Below are 27,958 nucleotides of genomic sequence, written 5' to 3'. Positions count from 1 at the left end.
TCCACCCCTCCCCCACTCACATGCTCCTGTGCTTATGTGTGCTCTCTCTTTCAAGATAAAATTAAAAAAAAAAAAAAAAGTATTTCTACATCAAAAAGAGAAAGCAAAAGACAAACAATGATCGGAATAAATAAGCTGTTTAAAAGTCTGTACATGAAAACACACCAGAAATAAAATGTCAGGTCAGAAGAATATCTGCAACACATATCACAGAAGGTAATAATCTCAAAGTATTTGTATAAGTGGACAAGAGAAACAAGAACTCCCTCAATCAGCAACGAAAATATAGGCAAAAACATGACTATAATATCTTCAAAGTATTGATGTCCATTTTTAAACTGCTTAAGTGCATTGATAATGTTTGAGATATGATTTCAAATAAGATAAAATGTTTCTCATACTAAATTGGCAAAGTTGAAAAACAACGCAAAAATACCTGTTTAGAGTTCTCTACTCTGACCATAATCCTGGGGGAGTGGAGTTGGAAATCAATACAAATGCAGTGAACATACACTTGGTGGGGCGTCGGCCAGATTTAGAATCAAACTGGCTTTACCCCCTAATCATGTTACCAATCTCTCAGGGTTCCCATTAGACTCCTGAGTAAAATCAGGAAAGTAACACTATGTATTTCATAGATTGTTGTGGGAATCAAAGGCGGTAACGCATATAAAATGTTTAACGTAGTACCTCTTCCTATTTTAGCTATTAGTCCCATTAAACTGGTAAAAACCTTAAAAAGGACAATTTGTCACCATATATAAAGCCTTATAACGTTGCATCAGTTTTGACCTATCAAATTTACTTCTAGACACTATTTTTAAAGAAGTGAATATGGATACTCACTAGATTTTTGCTACATGGTTATTGATGAACCTGATCTATAATGATAAAAATTCACAAATGGTACTGTGTATTAAATAATAAGGGACTGGTTAAATAAATTAGAGCTATGCATTAAAAATACGACATTAAAAATATGAGGTTAAGAAGTTACTGGGGCGCCTGGGTGGCGCAGTCGGTTAAGCGTCCGACTTCAGCCAGGTCACGATCTTGCGGTCCGTGAGTTCGAGCCCCGCGTCAGGCTCTGGGCTGATGGCCCGGAGCCTGGAGCCTGTTTCCGATTCTGTGTCTCCCTCTCTTTCTGCCCCTCCCCCGTTCATGTTCTGTCTCTCTCTGTCCCAAAAATAAATAAACGTTGAAAAAAAAATAAAAAAAAAAAATAAAGGAGTTCTTATCTTTAAAAAAAAAAGAAGTTATTAGTCAACAGATAGCTGAAAAGAAGCTAAATTTTTTTGGTTTTAAACAGTGAATATGTCTTAAGTTTGTGAGTGTAGTATGTGGTCAATAGTGTAAGTAGAACACTAACAGTGAATTGAAGATACATGAAAATGCACAGAGCACACACAGAACAGAAAATTATCAGACATATGTCTAGAGTACGAAAAAACTATTAGAACATCAAGGGAGACAAGGCTGGAAAGTCAGATGGGGATGAAATTATGTGGGATTTTGTATATATCATTAGTAAGGAATTTTTCCGTTATTCACTGGGCAGTGGAGAATCACTGGAGATTTTAATCAGATTTTAATTCTAATGTGGTATATAGAGAATGCATGTATGAAATTCCATATGATCTATGGAAATAATGAGGTCTTCTGACCACACAGGTGAAAGAAAATACAGACTAGAACAAAGATGTAGGCCCTAGTTACAAAGGGTCTTAGAGGTGGGAGTCAAGGGATATCATTTTCATGGAAATACCAGGATTTGGTGGCCAAACTTCAGAAGTGTGTGTGCTGGATTTAAATTTTGGATGCTTATGTGAAAGAGAAGAAAATGGGTACAGTGTGGAACAACTGAGCTTGAGATGCCTGTAGAGATTTCCAGTAATTAATTGGCAACCGATTCCAGAGTTCAGGAGAGAGGTTGGGGATGCAGATATAAATCTGAGTCATTAGCACTGGAGGGGACATGGAACTGCTTCCAGAGAATTAATTTCATCTTTTCAGAAGTATAGAGAAGACAATCCCATAACTTTTTAGTATGTACTTTCTACCAGGAAATTGTTCAGTTTTTCTTTCACTTGTAAAAATTTGTGTTCAAGTTTTAATCAAATTCCTCTTTATTTTCATTCTTTTGAAAGTGTTTAAGGACCTCATATTACTTGTTAATGAAAGCATTTCAAGAACAAATAGGAATGGGCTTTCTAATTTATTCTTTGAGATAGCAGATTTTATTATTAAGGTTCTAAAAGAATACCTCAAGATCAAATGTTGAATGTAATAATAATTCTACAGTTGATGTCTTGTTTTTATGGTATTCGGGCTACAAAAACTTCCATGCATTCTTCCATTTACTTGGCTAGTTTTTATTAGGTGCCTACCATATCCCAAGCCCTGCAGGTGCCTAGGGGTGAGAGAATATGCTGGGTATTTGAGTGTTTAAGACAAATATTTCCAACAACTACTGAAAAGAAGTTTCTTTCTGATATCTCCAAGAAAATTAAAACCAACAAACAAAACAAAACAAAAAAAACTGTGCAAGGAGAAATGGTTCAGGGATAGTTGTCAGTTAACATAAAGCACCTTCTTTTAGAAATGCAACTGAGTGGGGCATCTGGGTGGCTTAGTCAGTTAAGTGACTCTTGATTTCAGCTTAGGTCATGATCTCACAGTTCATGAGTTTGAGCCTTGTGTGGGGCTCTGGGCTGTCAGTTTGGAGCCATCTTCTCTCTGTCCCTCCCTCTCATTCTCTCTTTCAAAGGAAATAAACTTAAAAAAAAAAAAAAAAAGAAATGCAACTGAGTGGAAATGCTAAAAAAATGTTAACATTTGTTATGAATTTTGTGCAAAGCAAGAGTGAGAAATTTGAATATTTTATATGGGTTGGGGCTACTTTCAAAATTTTTAAACTAAATAACCATAAAAATAGATACTGCTTCCATGGTAACATAAGAGAATAACAATAAAAAACAGGGAAGGTAGCTCTGAGAATAAAATCCTAAAATCTGTTCTTTTTTAAAGTCAAAAGTGTAAACATGTTCCTAAATATAGACTAACTAGGATTAATCATCCAAGAAATATTGAGTTCCATCAAAATATAAATGATAATAGGGTTGTTATGTGATGGTTTAATTTTTTCATAATATACATTAAAACAAGAGAGGCAGTTAATTTTATTAAGCTTAATAATACCATTGAAAGTGTTGTACATTTTATCTAGCCTCTGGCATTAGCCACTGAATGAACACTTTATTTTTTCTTATAGAGAAAAGAGAAACAATTGAGAACAGAAATGGAAATAAGAGAATTGATGGCAATAGACCAATATAAGTAATGAGTGTCTAGAATATGCCAAGCTAGTATTAGTTATGCGAATGTTACTAATCTGTAGAGAAAAAAAAGGGCAAAAGTCTTTTATTCACTTTGTAAATAAAATATTAAAGCTAAAAAATATTAACTAATTTACCATAAATGACCCAATTAACCAGATCAGGGCAAGGCTCTAAAATGATACTCTTTTATACTCAATAGTTCAATTTTCTCCATTTTAATTATGAAAACAAAAGATATATACAGAAAAATAGAGTAAAAAGTAAAATTTCCCATTCCAATTCATTGTTCTCAGCAGAGGTAATTATATTCCAGATAGATTTCTAAGCATTCTTAACAGATTATATTACATTTATATAAATATAGGTATTATAGATACTTTGAGAAAAATGTTTATATATTTTTCATAAATAAAATCGTTCAAAGTAAGTCATATTCCAAATTTCTTCCCTTTTCAATTTTCCATGATAATAAATATAGACCTCTCTTACTCCAGTGGCTATATAGTATTCTATATCATAGATGCACTGTGATTTCTTTAAACATTCCTGTCTGGGTAAATATTTAGTCATATCCATTGTTCATGTTATAACAAAAAGGGCTCCTATATAGACTTTTTTCTATGTGTATTTGTAGACCTGAATTTATGTAGATGGAAAATACTGGTTTTAACTTCTATCTTGCCATTAAGTTGGTAATATAGAAACATTAGAATACGTGTAGGTATGGGCTTTTTGCTTCTTGTTTGTTCACTTTATTAATGAATCCCTAAGATTGGTGTCTTTAGATACTTTTGGTTACTATGACAATAACAACATTTTTTGGCAATGTCTACATAGTTGTTAGGTACCTGCCATATCCCAGGCACTCAGCCAATGGCTGGAGATGAAGACAGGAGTAAGACATAGTCCCTGCGCCAACAAGAAGATTATGGTAGAGTGGGGTAAGCTTATTCCTGCATATTTGAACACTTACAAATGAATAATGTAATTTTTAACATTTATGATCCAGGTGTTTTGTGTCATTTAGAAAAATACAGATATATGACTAGTTATCCTTTTTAATACTATGGCAACTTAAAAAACTTTAGGAGGATTGGGGTGCCTGGGTGGCTCAGTCGGTTGAGCGTCTGACTTCGGCTCCGGTCATGATCTTGCAGTCCATGAGCTGAGCCCTGCGTTAGGCTCTGTGCTGATAGCTCAGAGCCTGGAGCCTACTTCGGATTCTGTGTCTCCCTCTCTCTGCCCCTCCCCCGCTCATGCTCTGTCAAAAATAAATAAAAAAACATTAAAAAAAAACTCAGGATAAATCATCTAGGTTATCTTCCTCCTTCATTTCCATCTGCATTAGAATCAGAAGGATGTCGTAAATAGTGTGGCTTTTTGGAATTCTATAGATCATCATGGTCCAGATGATCAGTTAACCTTTTTTCATAAGCTGCTGAAACACATCATGGGAGACACTTCTACATGTCCACTCAGTATCCATGGTAAATGAACTGTATGGAGTAGTCACATGTAAGTGTAGTAAAATATTCAGTGTTTTTGTGCTAGAGGTATTCAAGTAACACATTTCTGGCCAAAAAGACTTATAGGGAGGTATGTAAAGCCTTTAGGGAGTCTTGTTTTTCCTAATAAAAGGACAATCATGGTTACTGCAGCTCTTCTCTACCCCTATTTCTTCCTGCCTTGAAAGTGGACATGATATCTGGAGTTTCAGCAGCCCTCATGTGACCAGCCAATGATTAAAGGTAACTTTATGGATAGAAGAATGCAAATATAGAAAGTTTTTGGTTTCTTAACAAAGTCACTGAGGACCCAAACAAATGTTAAGAGTTGACTACTTTCAAATTTCTTACTGTCATTTGGGAAAAAATTAAACACTGCACAGTTAGTCCTCTAACAGTTCAACTTTTCCATTTCCAGCTGAATTAATTAGGATTACATTGGTTTTGGTAGTAGAGGCCTCTCACATTCACGGTGAATCAATATACAAGCTTAACTATTTGTGAGTGCTCTGCCATTGTTCTGCCTATATTGTTGTTCCTATTTTGTTTCATAATGTTACTTTTCCATGCTTTAATTTAGAGACTATGGTTTAAATATTTTCCTGCTTACATTGAAATTTTGGACAATTAGGATTTTAATAAATATTTTTTTTTGTTTTTAAAAAATTCCTTTTTTAACGTTCTCCATTGAATCACACAGGTCCTATTTGAAGTATAGTGTCAAAACTCAACATGGCTATTGCTTTTTCTCTGCAGATTCTTGACACATTCAACTGCATTACCTCTGTAACCATGATGTGCTGGACAGAATAACTTTTGTTTCCTAATTTTACTCTAATGTACTAAACAAAGACTCACTGGTGTATGTCTCCTCAACTTTTGTAGACAACTTGTCTACTGAGGATTAGCTACTTCAAACTCTATTATAAATCTCTACAAATTCCAAATTCTGTTTCTCAAAATGGCCACAACAGCAGGGCTGCCCCATCTGAAGACTCACAGCTAAGCAGCCTCCACATGCCCACCTTGCAGAGCCACTTTTCAACATTTAAAGAGCGTACAAGAAACCTTGTTATAGTCTGACAGGGCTCTAATAATTGGACTGCAACACGCAAAAAAAAAAAAAACTGTCTTGGACTCTTAAGCATCAATTTTGTTTAAATACTACATTTTTACCTGGTCCAAAGAGCATCTTCAGACACCCAAAGCAAAAATGTAACAGATGTGCTTACTCATGCACTTAAAAATTTTACTGAACCCCAGAAATTCATAGAAAACACGATATACATAAACATATACAAAAACAATTTAGAATACGCACCATTGGGAAAACATCATAGTTGAGGGGTTATTTCATACTATTCAGTTAATAACAGAATAAAATGTGGTCCTCATTTGCCCATACATGGTAAAATGAGATAGGTCTAAAATATTTGGTTATCTTCATTAATTGGGATCATTGAAAATGCTGCCCTATTAAATTCTGTACCGCTTTCTTAAGATACTTAGGGTAATAGGCAAATTAGTTCTTGATTTGAATGCCCATTAATTTCTTAAGCTAAGACTTTATTGTTATTGGCATGTGAGTCCTGATTTACTATGATTGCTTCACAGCAATATTCTCCCCCAAAGATGAAGCTGATAAAAAAAGAGTTTACCTGATTTCCTCCCATACCATGACAGTTGAATATACCCACTTTTTCATTTTCCTTGCGGCCCATGTTGTCTAAACACTGGTTGGTTTCAACATTTCTTATCTAAAGGAAACATACAAAAACATGTCAGAAAGTCTTCCTGGTGTTATCAAATTGTATATTGATAATAAGATGATACATGTTTGCAAGGAAATTTCTCCAAGAAGAACACAAAATATTTGTCTTTTTCTGTCTAAACTCCTACTTAAGTAAACTTGAACAGCAATGGCATTGTCATTAGCATATAATCAAGAGGCACTCCTTGTTTATAGCATAGTATCAGAGAATGGGGAAATATCTACATATTACAAATTATTCATTCCCAAATCCTTTTAAAATTAGGGCAGTTGCCAAATTCCACTCAAAAATCCATAGTCTATTCTTGAACTCCTGTGGTACCATATGCAAAGGAATTGAAACAAATTGGTTAAATATCAAATTTATGTGTCTTTAGATTGCTTTATTACTAGATATTCCATATGTTAATAAAGATTAATTATTGTTTATTTCTGTAACTAAAACATATCCATTCATCTTTTTTCATACCTAATGCCAAACTTAATGGAAAAGAGTTGACCTAAGAAGAGCTATTATAAAGCTAAATGGTGATTTCATATTAAAAATCCCTCAAAAACAAGATTAAATTGCCAAGTGCAAGCATAAGATTCTTGGTTTAAACTCAAATACTGCATTAGTTCCATAATTAACATAATGTCAATTTGTCTTTGGGACACATGTAATTACAAAAGCCAATCATTGAGTTTAAAGATGCTAAAATTACTAAATCAAGCACGAATAATTAAAAAGGCATTTCTAATAAATGGAATGGGAATGTTTTTAATTTTTCCCTTAGTCTAAACTACAAGTATGTGTTTATACTTGTCCACTCTGCTTCTGAAAAGTTCTTAGCTGTGACTCTTACTAGAACCTGCATATCTTACTATTCACTTATACATTATTTGCATACATCTAATTAGTCATCTATGCTTTAGGTACATATTTCTTTCTTCATATTGGCAAATGAATAAGATCACAAACTTCTAAAAAGGATAGATGAGGTTTATATGAATCAGTTTTTTGTCTGATGCAGAATGCAAAGGGCAAGTAATGGTTCCTGGAATTGGGAAAAGTGGTGTGATTTGCTTTAAGGCCCCAGTCAGCAATTGAGAATAGTGGGGATTGGAATTCATACTTTGCAAAGGTTGAAAGAGCTGAGCAGAAGTGTCAATGCATTGAGATTTAGAGCAGGATTATAGATCCTTTCATCAAGAACCTGAGCTGCACACATTAGAAAGATCAGAACACACCATGAATGTTAAAGAGAAAGGACGTAAACTTCAAGAAGCAAAATCATGTTCAAGTTCCACACTGGTAGGTTTAGGGCTGAAATACACTCTTAATCTGATATAGGTTGGTTCAGGCACTGAAGGATACTGAGACTGTAAGCGAAGATTAAAGGTTTCAGGACCTGTAGCTTGACAGAATTGAGAAAGGTGACAATTGATAGATGATGTTTATCAGGCTGCCTATGTTGCATATGACCTAATCAACACATGACATAAAAGTTTATATTTAAATTCTTTATATCTGACTTTCTTAACATTTCATAAAAGGCAGACTTCTTGAGAAATAATAAAATGCTATATTATTCTTAAAAAGTACAGAGGGGCGCCTGGGTGGCGTAGTCGGTTAAGCGTCCGACTTCAGCCAGGTCACGATCTCGCGGTCCGTGAGTTCGAGCCCCGCGTCAGGCTCTGGGCTGATGGCTCGGAGCCTGGAGCCTGTTTCCGATTCTGTGTCTCCCTCTCTCTCTGCCCCTCCCCCATTCATGCTCTGTCTCTCTGTCCCAAAAAAAAAAAAAAAAAAAAAAAAAAAAGTACAGAGTAGTATACTATAACCCTTAGAGGAATAAATTGTCACAAAATGATTAATTCACCTTTACATGTAAGCTATGCAATCTGATTCAGAGGACCTCTGCTAGATTCATGATACTTGAATAGATTCTGGTTAATAATTAAAGGGGCAACATGCTGTCATTTATAAAATTTTGTCTTTTTGATGGACAAAAGAAGATTTGAAGCCATATTCAGACCTGTACATACTCTGACAGTAGCATTTTAAAGGACATATGAGGATGCATATCATCCTACTTTTTGACAAACTAAGCACAGAACTTAAGGGTGCTTCCAAAGTATTTTGTCCTCAGTAATTATTATTAACCTATAGCTTATAGACCTATAAGCTTGGTCTGTAACTCCTCTTTTGAATGCATTTATCCAACAAATATTATTGAGAGTATGTATACTTCATGTAAACATCATTGAAGGTGCTGAGGCTACTGAAGTGAACGAAATAAACATAGTCCTCTCCACCATGAAGCTTATATTTTAGAGAAGAGTTTAATGCACAAATACATTTGTAATATATCAGAAGCTCAAGAACTTCTATGAAGAACACAGGAAGGGTAGAGAAAGTGATGGAAGGAATACTATTTTAGATAGGGGACTAGGAAGGCCACTCTGAGAAAATGATACTTGAGGATATACCTTAGTAAAGTGAGAGAATAACCATATTTCCATGTGTGGAGAAGTATTCCAGACAGAGGGAACAGCAAATGTATGCTCTCTGCAGCTGAGAAAAACTGAGTCAAACAACAAGCTTAGCAATGTGGCCAGGGTGCAGTGAACAAGGGGCAGAGGAGAGAGGTATCCAATGCTAAATAAAGTAAGAAATCATTAAGTGTTTAAGCCTGAAGATGACCTATTTATAGCTTTCTCTGGCTGCTGTGAGAACAGATTAGAGGGAGTAAGGAGTAGAGGCAGAGAAACACGTAAGGGGAGTCTTGTCGTCATGCCGGCTAGAGATGGTGGCTGCTTGAAATAGGATAGCGATAGAAGTGGATAGGTCAAACTGGGGATGTTTTTAAGACAGACCCAAATAAGATTTGTGATTGAATTGGATCTGAGCTATGAGAGGAAAAAAAGACAAGAAGCATTCCAAGGTTTTGCCTGAGCAAATGGACAAATGATGTTTCCCTTTACTGGAAACAATTTTCTGAGTTCTTGCATGTTGATAAATATATATATGGCCTTTATATTTGAAAATCAATTTGGTATATCTGAAATCCTTGGCTCACAATCTGTTTCCTTGAGTATCTTTAAAATGTTATGCAATTTACTTCCAGTGTAAATAGTTGCTTTTGAAAAATCTAATGATAATCTGGTTTTCTTTGCCTTATTCTTTTTTACAAATGTCTATTTGCTTGAATGCCAAACTGATCTTTTTCTTTTCTTTAAAGTTCAATAGAGTTACCACTATGCATCTTAATATCATTCATTCTGGATCACTCTTCCAGAAACATAGCATTCCTTTTCAACATGTAGTTTCAATTTTACTTTCAGGAAAGCATTTTCTTAAATTATAGTTAGTAATGTTCATTTTATTTTATTGTTTTGATTTTTCCCATTAGAAAATCCTATTGCTTTGGATCTTCTTGCTTCTCTTCTATATGTGACCTTCTATTAAAAGTGGAATTATTGGGGGTTTCTGGGATTATTGACTTGTGTTGTTTCAAGGTTCGCCTTTGTTTCTAAATGAATTCATTCTTTAATTTCTAATTCTTTACTCCATTTCACGCACTCATTTTAAAAGTATTTCTAAGTATGATTTATAGCATTTTTTTTTTTTTTAATTTTTTTTTTCAACGTTTATTTATTTTTGGGACAGAGAGAGACAGAGCATGAACGGGGGAGGGGCAGAGAGAGAGGGAAACACAGAATCAGAAACAGGCTCCAGGCTCCGAGCCATCAGCCCAGAGCCTGACGCGGGGCTCGAACTCACGGACCGCGAGATCGTGACCTGGCTGAAGTCGGACGCTCAACCGACTGCGCCACCCAGGCGCCCCTATAGCATTCTTTTCTACATTTTATCATTACACAATTTATTTTAGTTCATTTTGAAATATTAGGTACACTTTTCCTGTCTATGGGCATAAAGCTTTGGTGTCCATGCATTATTTGTAGAGAGATCATTCCCCTCCTTGTTATCTTTATTCTTACTGTGGCCATCCTCTTCTAACTATTATTGTTCTTATTATTACATGAATCCAATTCTCCTGACCTTTTAAGAGAGAGGGTTTTATCAGGAGACCATTTCTTTCTTTTCTATTTTTGGGAATCAGCTGGAATCTTTAAACTCTTCTGTTGCCTGATTCCCAAGTCCACACATTCCCATTTAGATGGTGGAGGGTATCACTTGGCCATCTGGGGTTTTAAAATCCCCCCAGGTAATTCTAATGTCCAGCAAAGTTTAGCAACTACCATTTTGGAGGGAGTTATACAGGTTTTTGATGTTAAATGGTGACATTACTATTATAATTAGTCTTCCTTTCTAAAGTAACTTTTTCAGTGGTTCCCATCTGGAAAGCTTTTATAATATGCTTCTGCCTGGCCTCACCCTCATAGATTCTGATCCAAATGGTCTAGAATAGGACCAGGAGAGAGCTTAAAGCTCTGCACATAACTTGAGTGTATATTCAGGGTTGAAACCCCTTGCATCAATAGAACATAGTGGAGTACTTGCTAGCTGGAGGACTACCTATTTTGAAGACTCTGGGTGCTGGTGGAGAGAAAAGGAGGTCTTCATAGTAAAGTCGATTCCCTCAGTGCCCAGTGGGAAAGTTGAAGGGCAAATGTTCCCAGCTGTCCCAACTGGGAATGTTGATATAGAAGACCACTTCTAACTAACTTCACAAGTCTGGCTCTCCCGTTCCTGTACTTTTCTGAAAAGTTGAAATAATAGCCTTCTATTTTTTGAGATCTCCTGGTTCTGTTCATTTCTCCTATTTTCATCTGGATTTTCCATTTCCTTTGTCCTCATTGTCTCTTACCCCTTAATTGGGCTTTATTCCTTGAAGTTTCTTCTAAGAAGGAACTTCAGCTAGTGAGTTTTAAGAAATCACAAGTCTCAGAGTGTGTAAGCCTTTCAGACATTAGAAAGGAGAATTTTCACTGACTTACAAATTGGACTGTATGGAAACACCTCTCCCAGTTTCAGCTACTATTATCAAAGTGGCCTGAGGCAATTTCTCATGAGTATCTGTTAGCACTTTGGGGGTTATCTGGGTCTCATTTCCATCAGACATCCCATTGCTTTCTTTGCTTCCTCTGGCAAAGATTGGAGTATCACATGGTCATGAAATTGACAACTTCTATTTTGGGATTTGTGAGAATACCTGCCACCTAATTTGATAGTGTTTTCTATCAGTTTTTTGTTTTGCTATCCTGGATGCTCTGTTTTAATGAGAGAACTCAAAGAGATTCAAACACTGCATCACTGCTGCCACTGTTTATTTTTGGATTTCTAAAATAGACTGATTTGGGGGACTTCATGAAAAGATGCTTGTGCTATTTTTGATAATGTTCTAACTATTCCACAAAATGATTTGGTAGTTTCTAGACATGTAATATTACCTGTCCCTGAGGATATAGCAGGTGCTAAGAAGATATAAAATAGAAGCTCAAGTCAAATCTGATGAAGTTGGCTAGATTTGGGATCTGGACTAGAAACAGATAGGAGTCAGTGGTTTAGGACAGCTGTCAGAATGAGATGAGATGGGGTGACGACCACCACCACTAATACCACTGCCACTGCAATAATAATTAGCAATCATTATAATTGTATGTGCTATGTGCTGTTCCAAGCACTTATGTGTAACAGGTAATTTAATATTTACAACCAACCTATTACCCCCATTAAGATACAATGAAGTTAAATAATTTGTCCAAATAAGGAATTGAGAGCTATTATAATGACATTGGGAATTTCCCAGTCCTGACCTCCAGATAGGCAAGCAGTATTTATCAGAAAGGAGATGAGAGGAAGGAGCAAGGAAGGATTGAGTTCTAGCTAACCAGAGGTAAAGGGTACAACAGCTCATTCAGACAATGGTGAAGACATATGGAACAAGACACATGAAAGCAGGCTAGGATCAGACCTAGGGGACTAAATCATGAAGACTAGATGCCCCACTGTTGGGCTGAGGTCATGTAAATCATTTCTGGCTATGGCTAGGATGACATTAGATGCAAAAAGGATAGAACACAGAATGGGTATCAATAGCCAACTTAAAAATCGAGAGACAGAGACATCACCTGGATAGAGACAATATCAAAATGTTTATGTCACTAGGCTGATACAATCCAGATTAAAAAAAAAAAAATCCATGCAGGTTAGTATACATCAGATTATTCTCAAGTCAGTGAACCCAACACTATGGGAATCTGCTTTCTTTTCATAAAAATATAAAAATGGTCACCAATGTGTACTGACAGTCCTCATCAAGCAACTCTTACTGTAAATGATAAGGTATTGGCATACGGGAAAGTTCAATCTATGTACCTTATCTTTTGAGATGCAAAAGATGATGTGATTTAGGATGATCCTGTGTGATTTGTAAATCAGAACCTTTCTAAGTGTACCCTGGGGCCTCAAAGAATGTTGTTTAAGCAAAACAGTCAACTTCAGGAAAGACCCTGATCTCATCACTGGTACCATATTACCTGAAAACATTACCAATTACTTGGTAATGCCATTAATTCTGAGAAAAATCTAGGCAGCCAACCACTGATGATCTTCATTCATTAGAAATTCCTTACGGATTCTATTTTATTACCTGTATTCACATAAGAGCAGGCTGGTACTTCTCAGACCTGGAAAATTCTTTTGACTCATTGCTTATGGTATGGGGTATCTGTGAATATGTGGCATAGGGCCAACATAGTTTTAACTTTAATTGTTGTCTGCTTTGAGATTCCTTTGTTTACACATAATCTTTTATTGCTTGGAAACAATTTTTAATGACATAAAATTGAGAGTATTTTTCCCACTTGTGTTTTTGTGTTTGAAATCAGCAAGCCTTTTTCTAAATGTTTCTACTCAGCAGCAGCCATGGTAATGTTCTTACCACTTACATAGTTTGTTCATTAGCTTTTGCTCCCTCTGCTGGATTGTAACAGTAAGCGACAATGAGAACTCTCAGTTCTAGAAAAGAGGCATATACTCCCCCCTCACCCTCATACCTTTGCATCTTGAAACCAATATGTAAAATCCATTCTAAAGATAATAATCTAAACTTAAAATAGTTTTTTGCTTTAATTACTCCAACACATGCTTATCTTTCAATTGCACATTATGTTACTCATTATCATTATTTTACATATGTCAACCTCGTTTGGTTTCTCTTTACTTCTAAAGAAAATAGGCACATTTGCAGTGAATTCCAGTGTAATGTTAATGTTTCCATATTATAATTGCTGTAGTGAATATGCATTTAAGTAGATTTTTCTCTTTACCAAATTGTGCATAAATCAGAAGGATGAGTGCAAAATCTATATATTTAAAAAATCCAAGCTGACTGCTTATGTAGACCTGGGTTTAAAATGCCCCAATTTTAAATTCTGACTATATGACATATTTATCCCTGTCCACACACATACACTCAATGTAAAGAGCATAGAAAATCAAATAATTTCATTTATTTTGGTGGATAACAAAAGCACACAACAAGAATATTGAGAGAATTCAGTAAATGCCTAATTGCCATATAATTTGTTATGATTGTGCCAATGTCTATTTAAGTAATAGACCAGAACTAATTCTAATTGTATCAGCAATGTGAAGTAAAAATTTTTTTTAGGTGATAAACTCTTTGTTCTCAGGTGGGTTACACAACCCAACAGCCTTCAAATTAACATCTAATGAAGGAGTAACATTTTTTTTTTTTTCTGTACATAGGCATGTTTAGTTATCCTGGGTTGAAAATTAGCTACTGGATCCCAAAGAGTTTTAGAAACATAATGATGGGCAGAGAGAATGTGCCCGTTTGTGTAAATCATCTAAAAGGAGGCTTCCTCACTGGTTATCCTCTTGAAAGGTCAGGAAGGCTGTGGATCTATAAATAGATCTGATTACCAACAGAGGGTAAATTTCTAAGCATGTTAGCCTCTGAGTTCAGCTGTCACTGATTGTACCCTCAATCCCCGAAGCCTAGCAGCTTCACGTTTCCTATTTTTAGTTACACAAATTTGCTTTTTAACAATATTTATAGAATATGGTACCAATATGCAACAGCACCTTTAACCAAAGCTGCTATGGTTAAAGGATACAAAAGGAAAAAGAAGTTGTGAGGTCAGGAAGGCAATCCAAACTGCACAGGCTAATGTCTAAACGTCTCTGAAGCAACATGCAAGTGTAAATTATGAGCCCCAAGAGTCAAGTCACTTGGCTACAGAAATCCCTTTCTCCTGATACTCCTGTATTCTACATAGCTCACAATGCATTTTTTCCCCTCAAAATGCTGGCCTGTCATTGGTCCAAAAACTTGAGGTGAGACATACGACTTTAGAATCTTATTTTTCAATTCTATAGTACTGAAATTGGCCTTTATATTTACAAGATCAGAAACTGACATTCTAAATCTCCATAAGCTAAAGGGCTAGTTAAAGAAAGAATTTAATGCTATGAAGAACTCAACTTCCTTATTCCATTATGATATGCTTCCTGAGCCTAAAAGGCACATGCTTCATTAAGCTATTTAAAGGTTTTAGTTCAAAACAATTGCACAGCTTTTAACTTCCCATTGGGAATTGTATGTAATTCATGGGCTGGATAAAGTAATATTTCCATTACCTGAGTAAGATTCAAACATAAGAAATTAACTGATACACTGATATCAATAATTTTCCTAATGATAATTTCGGTGATGATACAGGATAATGAGAAACTGAATATCACATTTGCATCTTCCAAAACAGCTAAAAATGTTATAAAGAAAAAATTGACAGGGAAGCATTTATATTCACCAGTACACTGTGATATTAAATAACAGGCTTTGAACAACATTGAAGTTTAAGGAAACTTAAAATTGTTAAATGCTACCAATTTCATTTTAAATTAAGTGATGAGCACCTATGAGAAATATACATATTACAAAGAAATCATTTGTTGTCTTGGTAAGTAGCTTAGATATCTGATACCACTCTGAGGCTCCCACTACTTGAAAAAAAAATAACCTTCTTGTATAAGGAAAGACAGCTTTTTACTTTCTTCCAAAAATGGTTAATGGCAGGAGGTAAGAAAGAAAAAGCTTTAAGTAAATGTCTGTTGTCCATTAACAGTTGATCCCAAACTCATTATCAAAATGTCCGTCTTAAATTATGTATACATGACTATGCAAAATTGAATTGGGAAGTAGTGCTTGGTAAAATTGTCCTTCTGTTTCCATGGAAACAGATGCTAGATTGCATCTCTTTAAGGCTTGTTTTAAAGTGGAAAACTACAGCACATTAATATCCCACTATCCAAGTTTAAAACTTATTATATCTCATAGATTTTTGAATTCTGGGGGATTTTGAAGCAGCACTTCATAGCATGCCTATGTACTTCATATAGGGCATCTTTTATTTCTTGGGATTTCTTAACTATTTGTGGGGTGTTTTTTTTTTTTTTGCCATATCTCCTGCCCCCATTTCGGTAGAATGGGTTAAGAGTAAAGGGTTTCACTTATTTGACTTTGCATCCTTAGCATGTAACATATAGATTCCAACTCTACCTCTTATTTAATGAAAACACTTTGAATTTACTGTAGTAATACAAGCTATTTTGTCTTTCTTTTTTTTTTAATTTTTTTTCAATGTTTATTTATTTTTGGGACAGAGAGAGACAGAGCATGAACGGGGGAGGGGCAGAGAGAGAGGGAGACACAGAATCGGAAACAGGCTCCAGGCTCTGAGCGGTCAGCACAGAGCCTGACGCGGGGCTCGAACTCCCGGACCGCGAGATCGTGACCTGGCTGAAGTCGGACGCTTAACCGACTGCGCCACCCAGGCGCCCCTGTCTTTCTAATTATAAGCAAAAGCAAGCTTTAATGTCAGACTAACATGTATTTGAATACTGACTTTAATAGGTAGCTCAATGACCTATAGGTGAATCACATAAAACTGCTATATGTCAGTTTCCATTTTAAATGGGGATAATAATAAATCCCAAGTCAGGGAGTTGAGATTTTTTAATAAGAAATTAAATACTTTTTAAATATACATGGAATTGTTATAAGGCATCTAGCGTAGTGTTTGACTAAATGAGACATCAGTAAATGGTAGCTATAATAATTACAATAACTGTTACTACTGATGCTGCTCTACTACTCCTTGCAAGGCATTATGCTAGATGCTTTATATCTTCAATCATCACTATAGCCCTTTATGATTGTCTTCACATTGCTAACAGGCAGCAGAGAGGATACCTAGTGCCATTTGAGTAGTAAGCTATGACTTCAGGATTTAAACCTTCCTCTGCTTGCCTCCAAGGTCTGGGATTTTTTCAATACAACATGCTGCCTTTTCTGGATATGTTTCAAAAACCCAGAAAGGTGCAATCTCTCTCTTTCAACCCATTTCTGTACATTAAAATACGGCCAACTGATCTATCACAGAAGACAGCCAATTCAAAATCAGTAGGTTGTACAAAGGAATTTACCCACACTATATTTTTAGTTTTTTAGCAAGTCAGTTAATTAGGTTTCCTTGATGTAGCACAGGAAACCATAAGATTGGATTTAAAGAGAAAATTTTTAATGTTTATTTTTGAAAGAGAGACAGAGAATGAGCGGGGGAGGGACAGAGAGAGCCGGAGACACAGAACTCGAAGTAAGCTCCAGGCTCTGAGCTGTCAGAACATAGCCCCATGTGGGGCCCAAACCCTCCAACTGCAAGATCATGACCTGAGCCGAAGTTGGATGGTCAACCGACTGAGCCACCCAGGCACCCCATAAAATTGGATTTTTAACACAGAAGTAAATATCTAGGTTCTGTTTTAGAGCCCTTTCTCAGGAGTCACTCTGGTGGCCCCAGAGAATTTCAAAAAAGTCTCCTTACTCTTATCTGTTTTGTTATATGCCCTGGTGATACCTCATTTTAGAAAAAGTAATCCATTTTTACTCATTAGCTGGGTCCACTGACTGCAGCCAGAGAAACACTCTACTACAAGAATGGAAACATGCCCTTCTTCTTAGGGTACTGTCAAGTTCACAATTGTTAAACTTTTCAGTAAAGAAATTAAAGTATTAGATATTGATGATCTTCAGTAGCATTAGATCATAATAACTAGCATGCAGTGTTTTAGTTTAAAAAGCACTCATTTTTTTATGTATTAAATATAAGTCACTGTAACATTAGTACTTACATGGAAATATTGCATATTTGAAAAACAATGGCAACAACCTCCCCCCAATAAAAGCCAACAAGAATTAAAAACAACAACACCCTGAGGCACAGGACTATTAACTAGAGTGACACTTAGAAAGTCATACATTCACTGTTATTACACATGAATCTTTGCACTACATTATTCAGATTAAGGTTAAATAGATGTAAACTGAAAGATTCTATAAAGAGATATTTACATGGTTAACCAGGAAGAGATTTGACAAATAGTGCCGGGATGTGGCACAGAAAAACAGCCTTATAAACCAATTCAGGTAAGGGTCCACCCAGTTTCAGTGTTTTTTTTTTCTTCAATCATTTTCTACTTAATCATAAATAAATTACATTTATAGATTAAAGTTACAGATTTTTATTTTCAGCAAATGAACCAAAAAAGTGCTAGATTATATTCTATACATTTCAGATATTCTATTATGATCCAAGAAAATGGCAATTTTAACCTAAGGACAGACCTAATTAATAATTATTTTCCAAGTGCATTGCATCATTGCTGCCAAAATTATTTAATTACAGCCAGTATTAAATTAGTTATGATTCTCAAATCCAATCCCTATTAAGTGGAAAATTACAAATTTGGAACATATAATTCATAAAGGAATGGGTTTTAAGTTTGAGACACTGAATATATGTTTATATAGTCATAATGAAACCAACTATGTATTTCTAAAGATAATAGACATTTTAGAAAACAATGGCATAGGGTCAGTGGTTTTCAGTGGGCCTACACAGTCAACACGATTTAAATTACACTGAGATATTAATCCTCATGGATGTACAAGGAGACTCTCAGAGGCTACACGATGTGTGATATTACAGTAGACTGAGTACCAAAACAGATGACTCCAGTTAACTTCTATTAGGCCAGACAGTAATGCAATTTACAAAAATATAACTGATGCTAATCTTACTATTTGATTTTGCTTTGGAAAATATATTTTTTTAAACATATTACTTATATTAACATGTAATGGATATCATCATCATCATCCATTTTTCTTTTTTAAGTAGATTCCATGCCCAGAATGGAGCCCAATGTAGAGCTTGAACTCATGACCTTGAGATCAAGAGTCAGATGCTTACCAACTGAGCTACCCAGGTGTCCCCAGATAACATGATGTTTTTATTTTTTTTATTATTTTTTTTTAACGTTTATTTATTTTTTTGGGACAGAGAGAGACAGAGCATGAACGGGCGAGGGGCAGAGAGAGAGGGAGACACAGAATCGGAAGCAGGCTCCAGGCTCCGAGCCATCAGCCCAGAGCCCGACGCGGGGCTCGATCTCACGGACCGCGAGATCGCGACCTGGCTGAAGTCGGACGCTTAACCGACTGCGCCACCCAGGCGCCCCAACATGATTTTTTTAAAAGAAATTTTCAATGTTTATTTGAGAGTGAGTGAGCACATGTGAGCACGAGTGGGGAAGGGTCAGAGAGACAGAGGGAGACACAGAATCCAAAGCAGGCTCCAGACTCTGAGCTGTCAGCACAGAGCCTGACGTGGGGCTCGAACCCATAAATTGTGAGATCATGACCTGAGCTGAAGTCGGATGCTTAACTGACTGAGCCACGCAGGTGCCCCCAGAAAACATTATTTTTAATGGATTAATAACTAAGTTTTAAAATTATCAGGTTTAGTTTCAATACATTAAATATAGATTTTATCCACTTAAACCAAAGCTCTTAGCATTCACAAGAAATTATAAGAGTGGAAGATCCATATGACCAAAAAGTTTCTGACCTGTTGTTTAATAAACAAGAAAATACTAGTCTTAAACTATCCCTTACTTTTGCAAATCTCAGTGATAAAGACCTTTACAGTCTTTGAGACTATAAGTGACTTGAGAATTTACTTAAAATAGATCTATTTAAAAACGCTTAAACCATTTTATTCATAACATAAAAAAACATTGAGTTCCTTAGAAATTGCTCCATTTGCAAAATATATTTATAACTTAACCAAAATAAATAATTCATACCTCACCAAGTGAGTAATAACGTCTTGGGATCTGGGAGTCCGGATAGATGTTTTCAAGGTACCAAGAAAAGGGCTTACACTTCAGATTTTCTCTTAGTGTTTTTCTGACTGACACATCTCCGTAATCCACTTTGACAACACCTGGAATTTTTCAGAGAAACAGGCAAATCAGTTTTATTTTCGTTTTAGTACTGTTTCACTCTGTTTACTTTGCTATCAGTTTTTTTTTCCTCCCTCTATAATTACAATTCCATCAAATTCAAGTGCATTTGCAGCTGCTACTAAACTGATTTTCTTACTAGCAACAAATTAGTACATGAAATAGGTATCAAAAACAGATTTTCCTTTGGTTATGGCTTTTCAAATGCAAATATTTATTACCAAGTACTTACATTTCTTAGATTGAATAATTAATCAAATAAGTGTAAATTGGTATTAATTTAGCATCTCATAATTAAAGCTTAACTGAGCCGTGTGATAATGTAGCTGCTTCTCTTTATTAAAAATTCCAATCCTCATATTTTCCTAGTGTCTTTTACTCACCACCATAGATTTCATGATAAATTTATATAAATATGATCCTCACAATGAACACTTGTGTGTTCTAACTTTCTCTCTTCTAGAAATTTTACTCTATCTCAGTCTGCCATAGACCTGATTTTTTCTTTATTTTTTTCCTGTATTATTTTATTAATTAATGTAAGCCAGCTTGAATTCTTGGATAAGTTAGTAAATAGATAAGAGGTTAACATAAACAAATGACTTATACTCGCATATGTACATTAAAAATGCTTAATTTCACTTCATGTAACAGTATAATATATGAAATTAAAACGAATATTTCCATCGATGGTCATAAAAGATGCTTTCCAACTGAGAATTAAAACCAACAATGCTACTGATTTTTACATAAAAAGAAATCATGGTGGTATTATTTGTTCATTATCAATATTAAAAATGATTTGAATGAAATAATGATGAGAAGATTATACTTCTTAGATTACTTTGAAAAGGTCTCTGTTTAACCTGTTTCCTTTGAGATGAATAAGCAACCAGACTTGGGTATGCACGTGCGCGCGCACACACACACACACACACACCCAAAGGGCCCAGTACTTGGTATATACTGTCCCACTTAAGCAGCAAAACCTAACAATCCTATAAAATAATGAATAATTGTTTAGACCATCCAAATATCTGTAACTAATGTCATTATTTGAGTCACTGTATTCAAGAGGCAACACTCTTGAAGTTCATTACCTGTTGTTTTCCCCTTTCCTCCAGTGTTCTTCAAACATTCTTCAGAATTTTTGTTTTTCCAAAATTAAATGCCTTAGTGTTGTTAGAAAGCATTCTGATGATGCTTAAGCAGCCAAACCATTTCCTTTTAAAAGACAATATTGATTTTTCTAGCTGGTGTTTGGATGGAAAACAATAAGGTCTTTGGACTTTTAAAACAGATAAATATTTGCTTTCAAAATAATTCTATTCAGAACTTCCAATCTGGAGTGTAACCTTTAAAAAAAGAGGCTGGAAAACATTTACAAAACAGATCACTACAAGAATTTCTCTTTGTATTAACTGCTACATGAATTGCAATGACCTAATAAACACTCTTGAAAATCATATATAGAGATGCTATATATAGAGTGGGGGGAGGGCAGAAAGAAAGGGAGACACAGAATCAAGAGAAGGCTCCAGGCTCTGGGCTGACAGAACAGAGCCCACACAGGGCTCAAACTCACGAACCACGAGATCATGGCCTTAGACAAAGTCGGATACTTAACCAACTGAGCCACCCAGGCACCTCTTTCCTAGAAGGCATTTATGAGCAGTTTTCTGATTAAAAAGGAGTTTGAAGATTCATTTACATATGTTTTACATAAGAGAAAATGTTAATTGCCCACATCAGATTTGGCAAAGATTTGGTTGGTGGAAAATGACAGATGCTATTAGAAGAAGCTAAAACCTTCTCACCTTACCACCTCTAAGCCACCCTTTGGCATTGCCACTACAACATGGGTTTGTCTTAGTCCTAGATAATTACTTTAAATTACTGTTAGAAATGTACCAAAATACTATGGGCTTATGTTAATATTTTGGTGTGGATGGCTTTTTCCCTCTGTTTTTACCCACATAGAAATCAGATACTATGAGGGTCAGTATCCAAAATACATAAAGAACTTACACAACTCAATAACCAAGAAACAATCCAATTAAAAAACAGGCATAAGACATGAACAGAGTTCTCCAAAGGCCTGCAGATGACCAACAGACATGAAAAGATGTTCATCGTCATTTATCATCAGGGAGATCCGAATCAACATTACAATGAGGTATCGCAAGTGTCAAAAACACAAGAAACAAAAGTGTTGGCAAGGATGGGGAGAAAAAGGAACCCTCTTACACTGTTGGTGGGAATGCAAACTGGTGCACCCATTGTGGAAAACAGTATGGAGGTTTCTCAAAAAATTAAAAATAGAACTACCTTACAATCTACTAATCACACTACTGGGTATCCACCCAAAGAATATGAAAATACTAGGAGGGTACATACACCTCTTTTTTATAGCAGCATTATTTCCAATAGCCAAATTATGAAAGCAGCCAAGTGTCCATCAATAGATGAATATATAGAGAAGAATATATAATATTATTCAGCCATGAAACAGAATGAAATGCTGCCATTTGCAATGACATGGATAGAGCTAGAGAGTATAATGCTAGGCAAAATAAGTCAGAGAAAAATACCATATGATGTATCTCATATGCGGAATTTAAGAAACCAAATGAGCAAAGAAAAAAAGAAAGAGAAAGACAAACCAAGAAACAGACTCTTAACTATAGAGAACAAACTGATGGTTACCAGAAGGGAGATTAATGGGGAGTGGGTGAAATAGGTGATGGGGATCAAGGAGTACGTTTGTCATGATGAGCACTGGGTGATGTCTGGAATTGTTGAATCACTATATATACACCTGAAACCAATACAACACTATGTTAACTATACTGGGAATAAAATAAAACTAAAAAATAAAAACAACTATTCATTGAGCCCTAAAAAAAGTGATATGTGAGAGACAGCAGTGGTCACCCAACATTCATGTATTTTTCCACATTTCCAGCCCTTGCAGTTATTAGGTAAGGGTATTGACTAGTCCTGGGCAATAAGCTATTAGGGGAAAGGGATAAATGTCACTTCTTGTCCTAAAGACAGAAGACCAGGTGTGACACCCTCTGGCTCTTTTTTCATCTATCACAGGGGCTAAGGAGGCCTTGTACCACAGTGGGTACGGCTACAAGATGGTAAGGCCTTTATTAGCCTGTGTCAATGAGAGACTGTGAAGTGGAGCCTGAATTATCCAGTTCCATGGCTTGAATTGATTTTCCCCCCCTCCCCCATCATCCTGGGTCATTGCTCTATCCTCTGTTCTGCTTACTCATTCTCCACTTGTTTCCCAAACTCTTATCTACAACCCAAACCTCTCTAAACTACTTTATCCAATTGTTTACCTAGCAATTTCACTGGGATCTAAATAGGCATCCCAAATTTGATATGTCCAAAATAGTCCTCTTGATTTTCCAGCTTCATTCATCTCCAGGGTTCTCCTTTCAGCAACTACCACAAATGTCCACCCATTTTCTCAGGGCAAAAACATAAGAGTAATTATCTTTAACTCATACACACACATATTCAGCTCATTAGCAATTCCTATTTGTTCTACACTCAAAATATGTCCTCAGCCCCTCAAAAATCCCCTTTGCCATCCTGGTTGCACAATCTCTCATCTCTTGCCTGAACCAGCATTGAAACAGGCTCCTAAATAGTCCCCCGGGCATCTACAATTCTCCATCTATCCTTTATTCACTATTGCCTACTCCCTGGACAATACAATTGAAATATAAAGTCATGTCACTATCCTGCCCCAAAGCTTCCAGTGATTTTTTTTTTCATTGTGCTAAGAATAATTGACAATATTCCAGCCATTGCCTAAGATCCTTCATGAAATGAATCTTGATTATCTCTATTACCTAACCATCTGTATTCACTTCACTGTAGCCACAATGGCTTTTTTGTATTATTCTTTCCTTTTCTTCAAACATGCCAAGTTCTTTCCCAACTCACAGCTTCTACTTGTCCTTTTTCCTGTCTGGTATGGTATTAATCAGGACCCTCCATGAGTTGTCCTTCAGTACACTGAAGTGTCTGCTAAGACTTCACTTCCTCAGAGTCATTTTGACCTTCCTACCTACCTAAATGGATCCCTCCCTCCCATCATCCTGCATCATTGCTCTATCCTCTATTCTGTTTAATCATTCTCCAGGGTACTTATAACTAATTGACATTATATTATAGATTAACTCTATTATATCCCCAATAAAAATTTTGTATAAATTACTTAATCTCTTGAAGCCCAGGGTATCCTATCTGATAATGTCTCGTGCGATGTTGTGAATACTATGTAATATATGAAAAGAGCACAGTATGTAGTATAGTATACATTATTGGTATATAATAATTACTGAATACATATTGTATATTTTAATGGATATCTCTTGTTTCTGCATGCCTGACATCCATTCTGCCTTCTGATAAGGGCATTCAAATTCTCTTTGAGCAATCACTCCTCTCTCCCTTTCAGTTTGTGTGAATTGATAACCACACCGCTCTTCCCATCTTTCCAGCTCCAACTGGGTACATAAACTAAAGGGATATCACCAGGGAATCTTGTTTAAATGCAGATTCTGATGCAGTTGGTCTGAATGAGGCCTGAGAATCTGCATATCTAATAGGCTCCCAGGCGATGCTGTTGTGGTTCAGGCCAAATCCAAGTAACACCCAAGACAATCAAGGCTTTCCATTTTTCCATCTTACACATAACCCATCATGATGATTGGCTCAGGAATGGACCTATGAACCAGCCAGCCTAATAAAAATATATACTCTGAGAATTTTCTAGGACTATTATGAAGTTGAAGTTCTATTTCCTCTGGAATTGCTAGCTGTAAAGATGATTTAAGCCTGGAATTTCTGAGGCTACCATATAGAGAATGCCTAAGACAGTGACATAAATACAGGAGTGAAATAAACACATAGATAGAAAAAGAAAGTGAAAAAAAGACAAAAATACAGAACAGAGGCCAAGCCAAGATTAAGTCTGCAGATATTTATTGTGTCCCAACTATATACAAGGTACATTTTCTAGACACTTGGGATATATCAATGAACAAAACAAAAATATCTTCCTCTATGGAGTTTACATTCTAGAGGAGAGAGACATAAACAGTAATACATTCGAAGGTGATACATGTTATGACAAAAATACACTAGTGTGAGGGAGGAATGTTGTAATAGAATTCATCTTAATATGCTATTATTTTTTTCAAAGGCAGCTTATAAAAATTTCAAGTTTTTAAAGTAAGTCAGTGAGACTTGCAGAGACACTGGGAAAGCTCTGACAATTAGATAAAGCTTCATAATAAGTTAAAAAGATTATTTTTATCAACTCATGATTTGGAAGTGTGATTAATAGGTAAATAACAAGTACAGTTTTGTTATCCTTTAATAACCTGTCCTTTGTTCATCATTTTAAAATCTATTTCAAGGTATTATTAAATTTAGATATGTAGAGCAATCATGCTTTAAATTTTTAAATTGATAATAAATTGAAGATCAATAATCTCAGTTAAGTTCTTCCTTAGTAGATGGCTAATAAACCTATAGTTCTGGTTCCCTATAATCAAGGTACCTGATGACAGAATGGCCTGACTATAGGCCAAAGCTTAGAGTTTTATATGCAAGAATATATATTGCAGCACAGCTTAATGTGGAGAGAAGGGGAAATTATTTCCTTCAATCAGGAATATGTAAGTAGATCAATGGTATGTATATCTAATTATCAAAATACATATATTGAAACAATTAGGTCTATATGAGAATATGGGAAAATGTTAATAAAATACAGATAAATTTAAATATATATAAATGTTTTTATTGTCATTATAACTAAATAAAACAAATGTGAAACAGAAAAATAAAAAACAGCACATTCCCTTTGCTACTAAAGGAGAGGAAAAAAAACTTAAAAAAAATCTATTTTTTCCTTAAGCACACTTAAAACTATGCAGCTAATCAGTGTTTTTTATGTACAATGATATCATATTAATAATATACTTGTATATTATAGTAGACCATTATACATAGTTTCAACTCAATTTTTTAATATACTTTCATAATTCCTTATTAATAGAAAATCACCTTCTTTTCTTTTTTCTTTTTTATTTTCTTATTTACTTTGGAACTTTATCAGGAGCTTTATGGATGAAGATCTGCATTTCTTTCTCCTCAAAAGTATTCATAATAAAAAATTATTTTTTAAATATTTATTTACTTATTTTGAGAGAGAGAGTGAACACAAGCAGGGGAGAAGCAGAGAGAGAGGGAGAGAGAGAATTCTAAACAGTCTCTGCGCTGTCAGCACAGAGCCAGATGTGGGGCTTAAACTCAGGAAATGTGAGATCATGACCTAGGCCAAAACCAAGAGTTGGTCGCTTAACCAACTGAGCCACCCAGGCACCCCTAAAAATCATTTTTAAGCCATTTAGAGATTATTATATTCTAGAGTATTTAAATACTATATTTCAAATTTTTTTAACTGAAAACTATTCTTTTAAGTCACCATTTTAATTTTTATCTGTTCTTGATATACACACAAATTACCCAGGCTCATAACCACTCACTAGGAAGTTACTGGGTAGAATTACATTAACAGGCTGATGGCACATGCCAGCTAATAATATATAGTGATTATCTGTTGAATTTATTATTTCCTATTATTACTGCAATTTTATTTTAATGGAATAAAAATGAGATAATGAATTGTGCAATGATTATAGCTTCTACTGAGAGATATATCACATAGAAGCTGCAAATAAAAGACAACTTCTCAATTTATTTAAGTCTGTCTGATTCCATAGTCAATAGTTTGGGCAGGTCTTGAGGCTACATTTTCTAGGTAATTGCCTCAAACTTCAGTTCAATTTGGTAATAAAAACCTCATTTTCAACTGCTTACTCCCAGATCAAGGAGAATATGGGAAATAAGAAAAGTGGATCTTTGCAATGGCCTTTGAAAATAAAGGTCAATTTAGTATCAGTTAAGGCAAATGGACTATAAAATCTATGGTAGGAAAAAAAAATCCAAGTAAGGATGTTCAAGGCAGTGTTTAGAACACTAGAACAGACAGATTATGTAGTCATCTTCTCCATATTCTATGGAAAATGCAAAGGAGATATGGAGCCAATAAAAATACCAGTGATCTAGGGGCTCCTGGATGGTTCAGTAGGTTAAATGTCTAACTTCAGCTCAGGTCATGATCTCGTGATTCGTGGGTTCGAGACCCATATCAGGGTCTGTTCTGACAGCTCAGAGCCTGGACCCTGCTTTGGATCTGTGTCTCCCTCACTCTCTGCCCCTCCTTGCTCACCCTCTGTCTCTCTTTCTCTCAAAAAATGAATAAACATTAAACAGATTTTTAAAAAATACCATGATCTACTTGCATGAATCTGTTTTTTATCCCCCAGCAGTAAGGAAAAGTTTGCACACAATTTATATATTGGTCTTTTTAAAACCTCTTACAGGGGCACCTGGGTGGCTCAGTGGGCTAAGCGCCCAACTTCAGCTCAGGACATGATCTGGTGGTTTGTGAGTTTGAGCACCATGTCGGTCTCTGTGCTGACAGCTCAGAGCCTGGAGCCTGCTTCAGATTCTGTATCTATCTCTCTCTTTGCCCTTTCTCTGCTCACACTCTGTCTCTCACTCTGTCAAAAATAATATAAAAACATTTAAAAATTAAAAAAAAAACTTCTTATAGTTATTTGAGATATATTCATTGCAGATAATTCTAAAACATTAATAAATATGAAAAGTAAAATAAAAATCAATTGTAATATGGCTATATTTACCTTATGGTATTGATTTTTCTAGATTTCTATTTATGTATAACTGTAAGATACATTTCTTACAAAAAATGATTCTGTACTATGTATAATGTAATATTAACTTGCAATGTAATTTTTTGCTAAAACAGTATGTCATGATAACTTTTCAGGTCAACTAAACTCTTCTATACCTTAGTTTTTAATGCCTCTGTGGTATTCTATTT

At 35.4% G+C, this 27,958-nt stretch overlaps 1 protein-coding gene across 5 annotated transcripts in view; it reads right to left on the bottom strand.

The window, feature by feature from the left end:
- Positions 1-27,958, bottom strand: part of GALNT13 (polypeptide N-acetylgalactosaminyltransferase 13) — a 554,292-nt gene that overhangs the window by 45,027 nt on the left and 481,307 nt on the right. For 4 of the 5 annotated variants that reach the window (XM_086718628.1, XM_086718629.1, XM_086718630.1 and 1 more), the window contains exons 10-11: positions 19,795-19,934; positions 6,502-6,600 (exon numbers count right to left, since the gene is read on the bottom strand). In XM_086718628.1, the coding sequence (XP_086574754.1) occupies positions 6,502-6,600; positions 19,795-19,934 (239 nt within the window). Of the gene's footprint in view, positions 1-3,537; positions 4,600-6,501; positions 6,601-19,794; positions 19,935-27,958 lie in introns of those variants that run through there. The other variant, XM_086718632.1, reaches the window with a different exon arrangement.

Source organism: Puma concolor, chromosome C1, assembly GCF_028749965.1.
Source record: "Puma concolor isolate L17-30 chromosome C1, mPumCon1.1.hap2, whole genome shotgun sequence".
Taxonomy (NCBI): Eukaryota; Metazoa; Chordata; class Mammalia; order Carnivora; family Felidae; genus Puma; species Puma concolor.
Note: the sequence above shows the minus strand (reverse complement) of the source record. Positions and strands in the feature narration are given on the sequence as shown.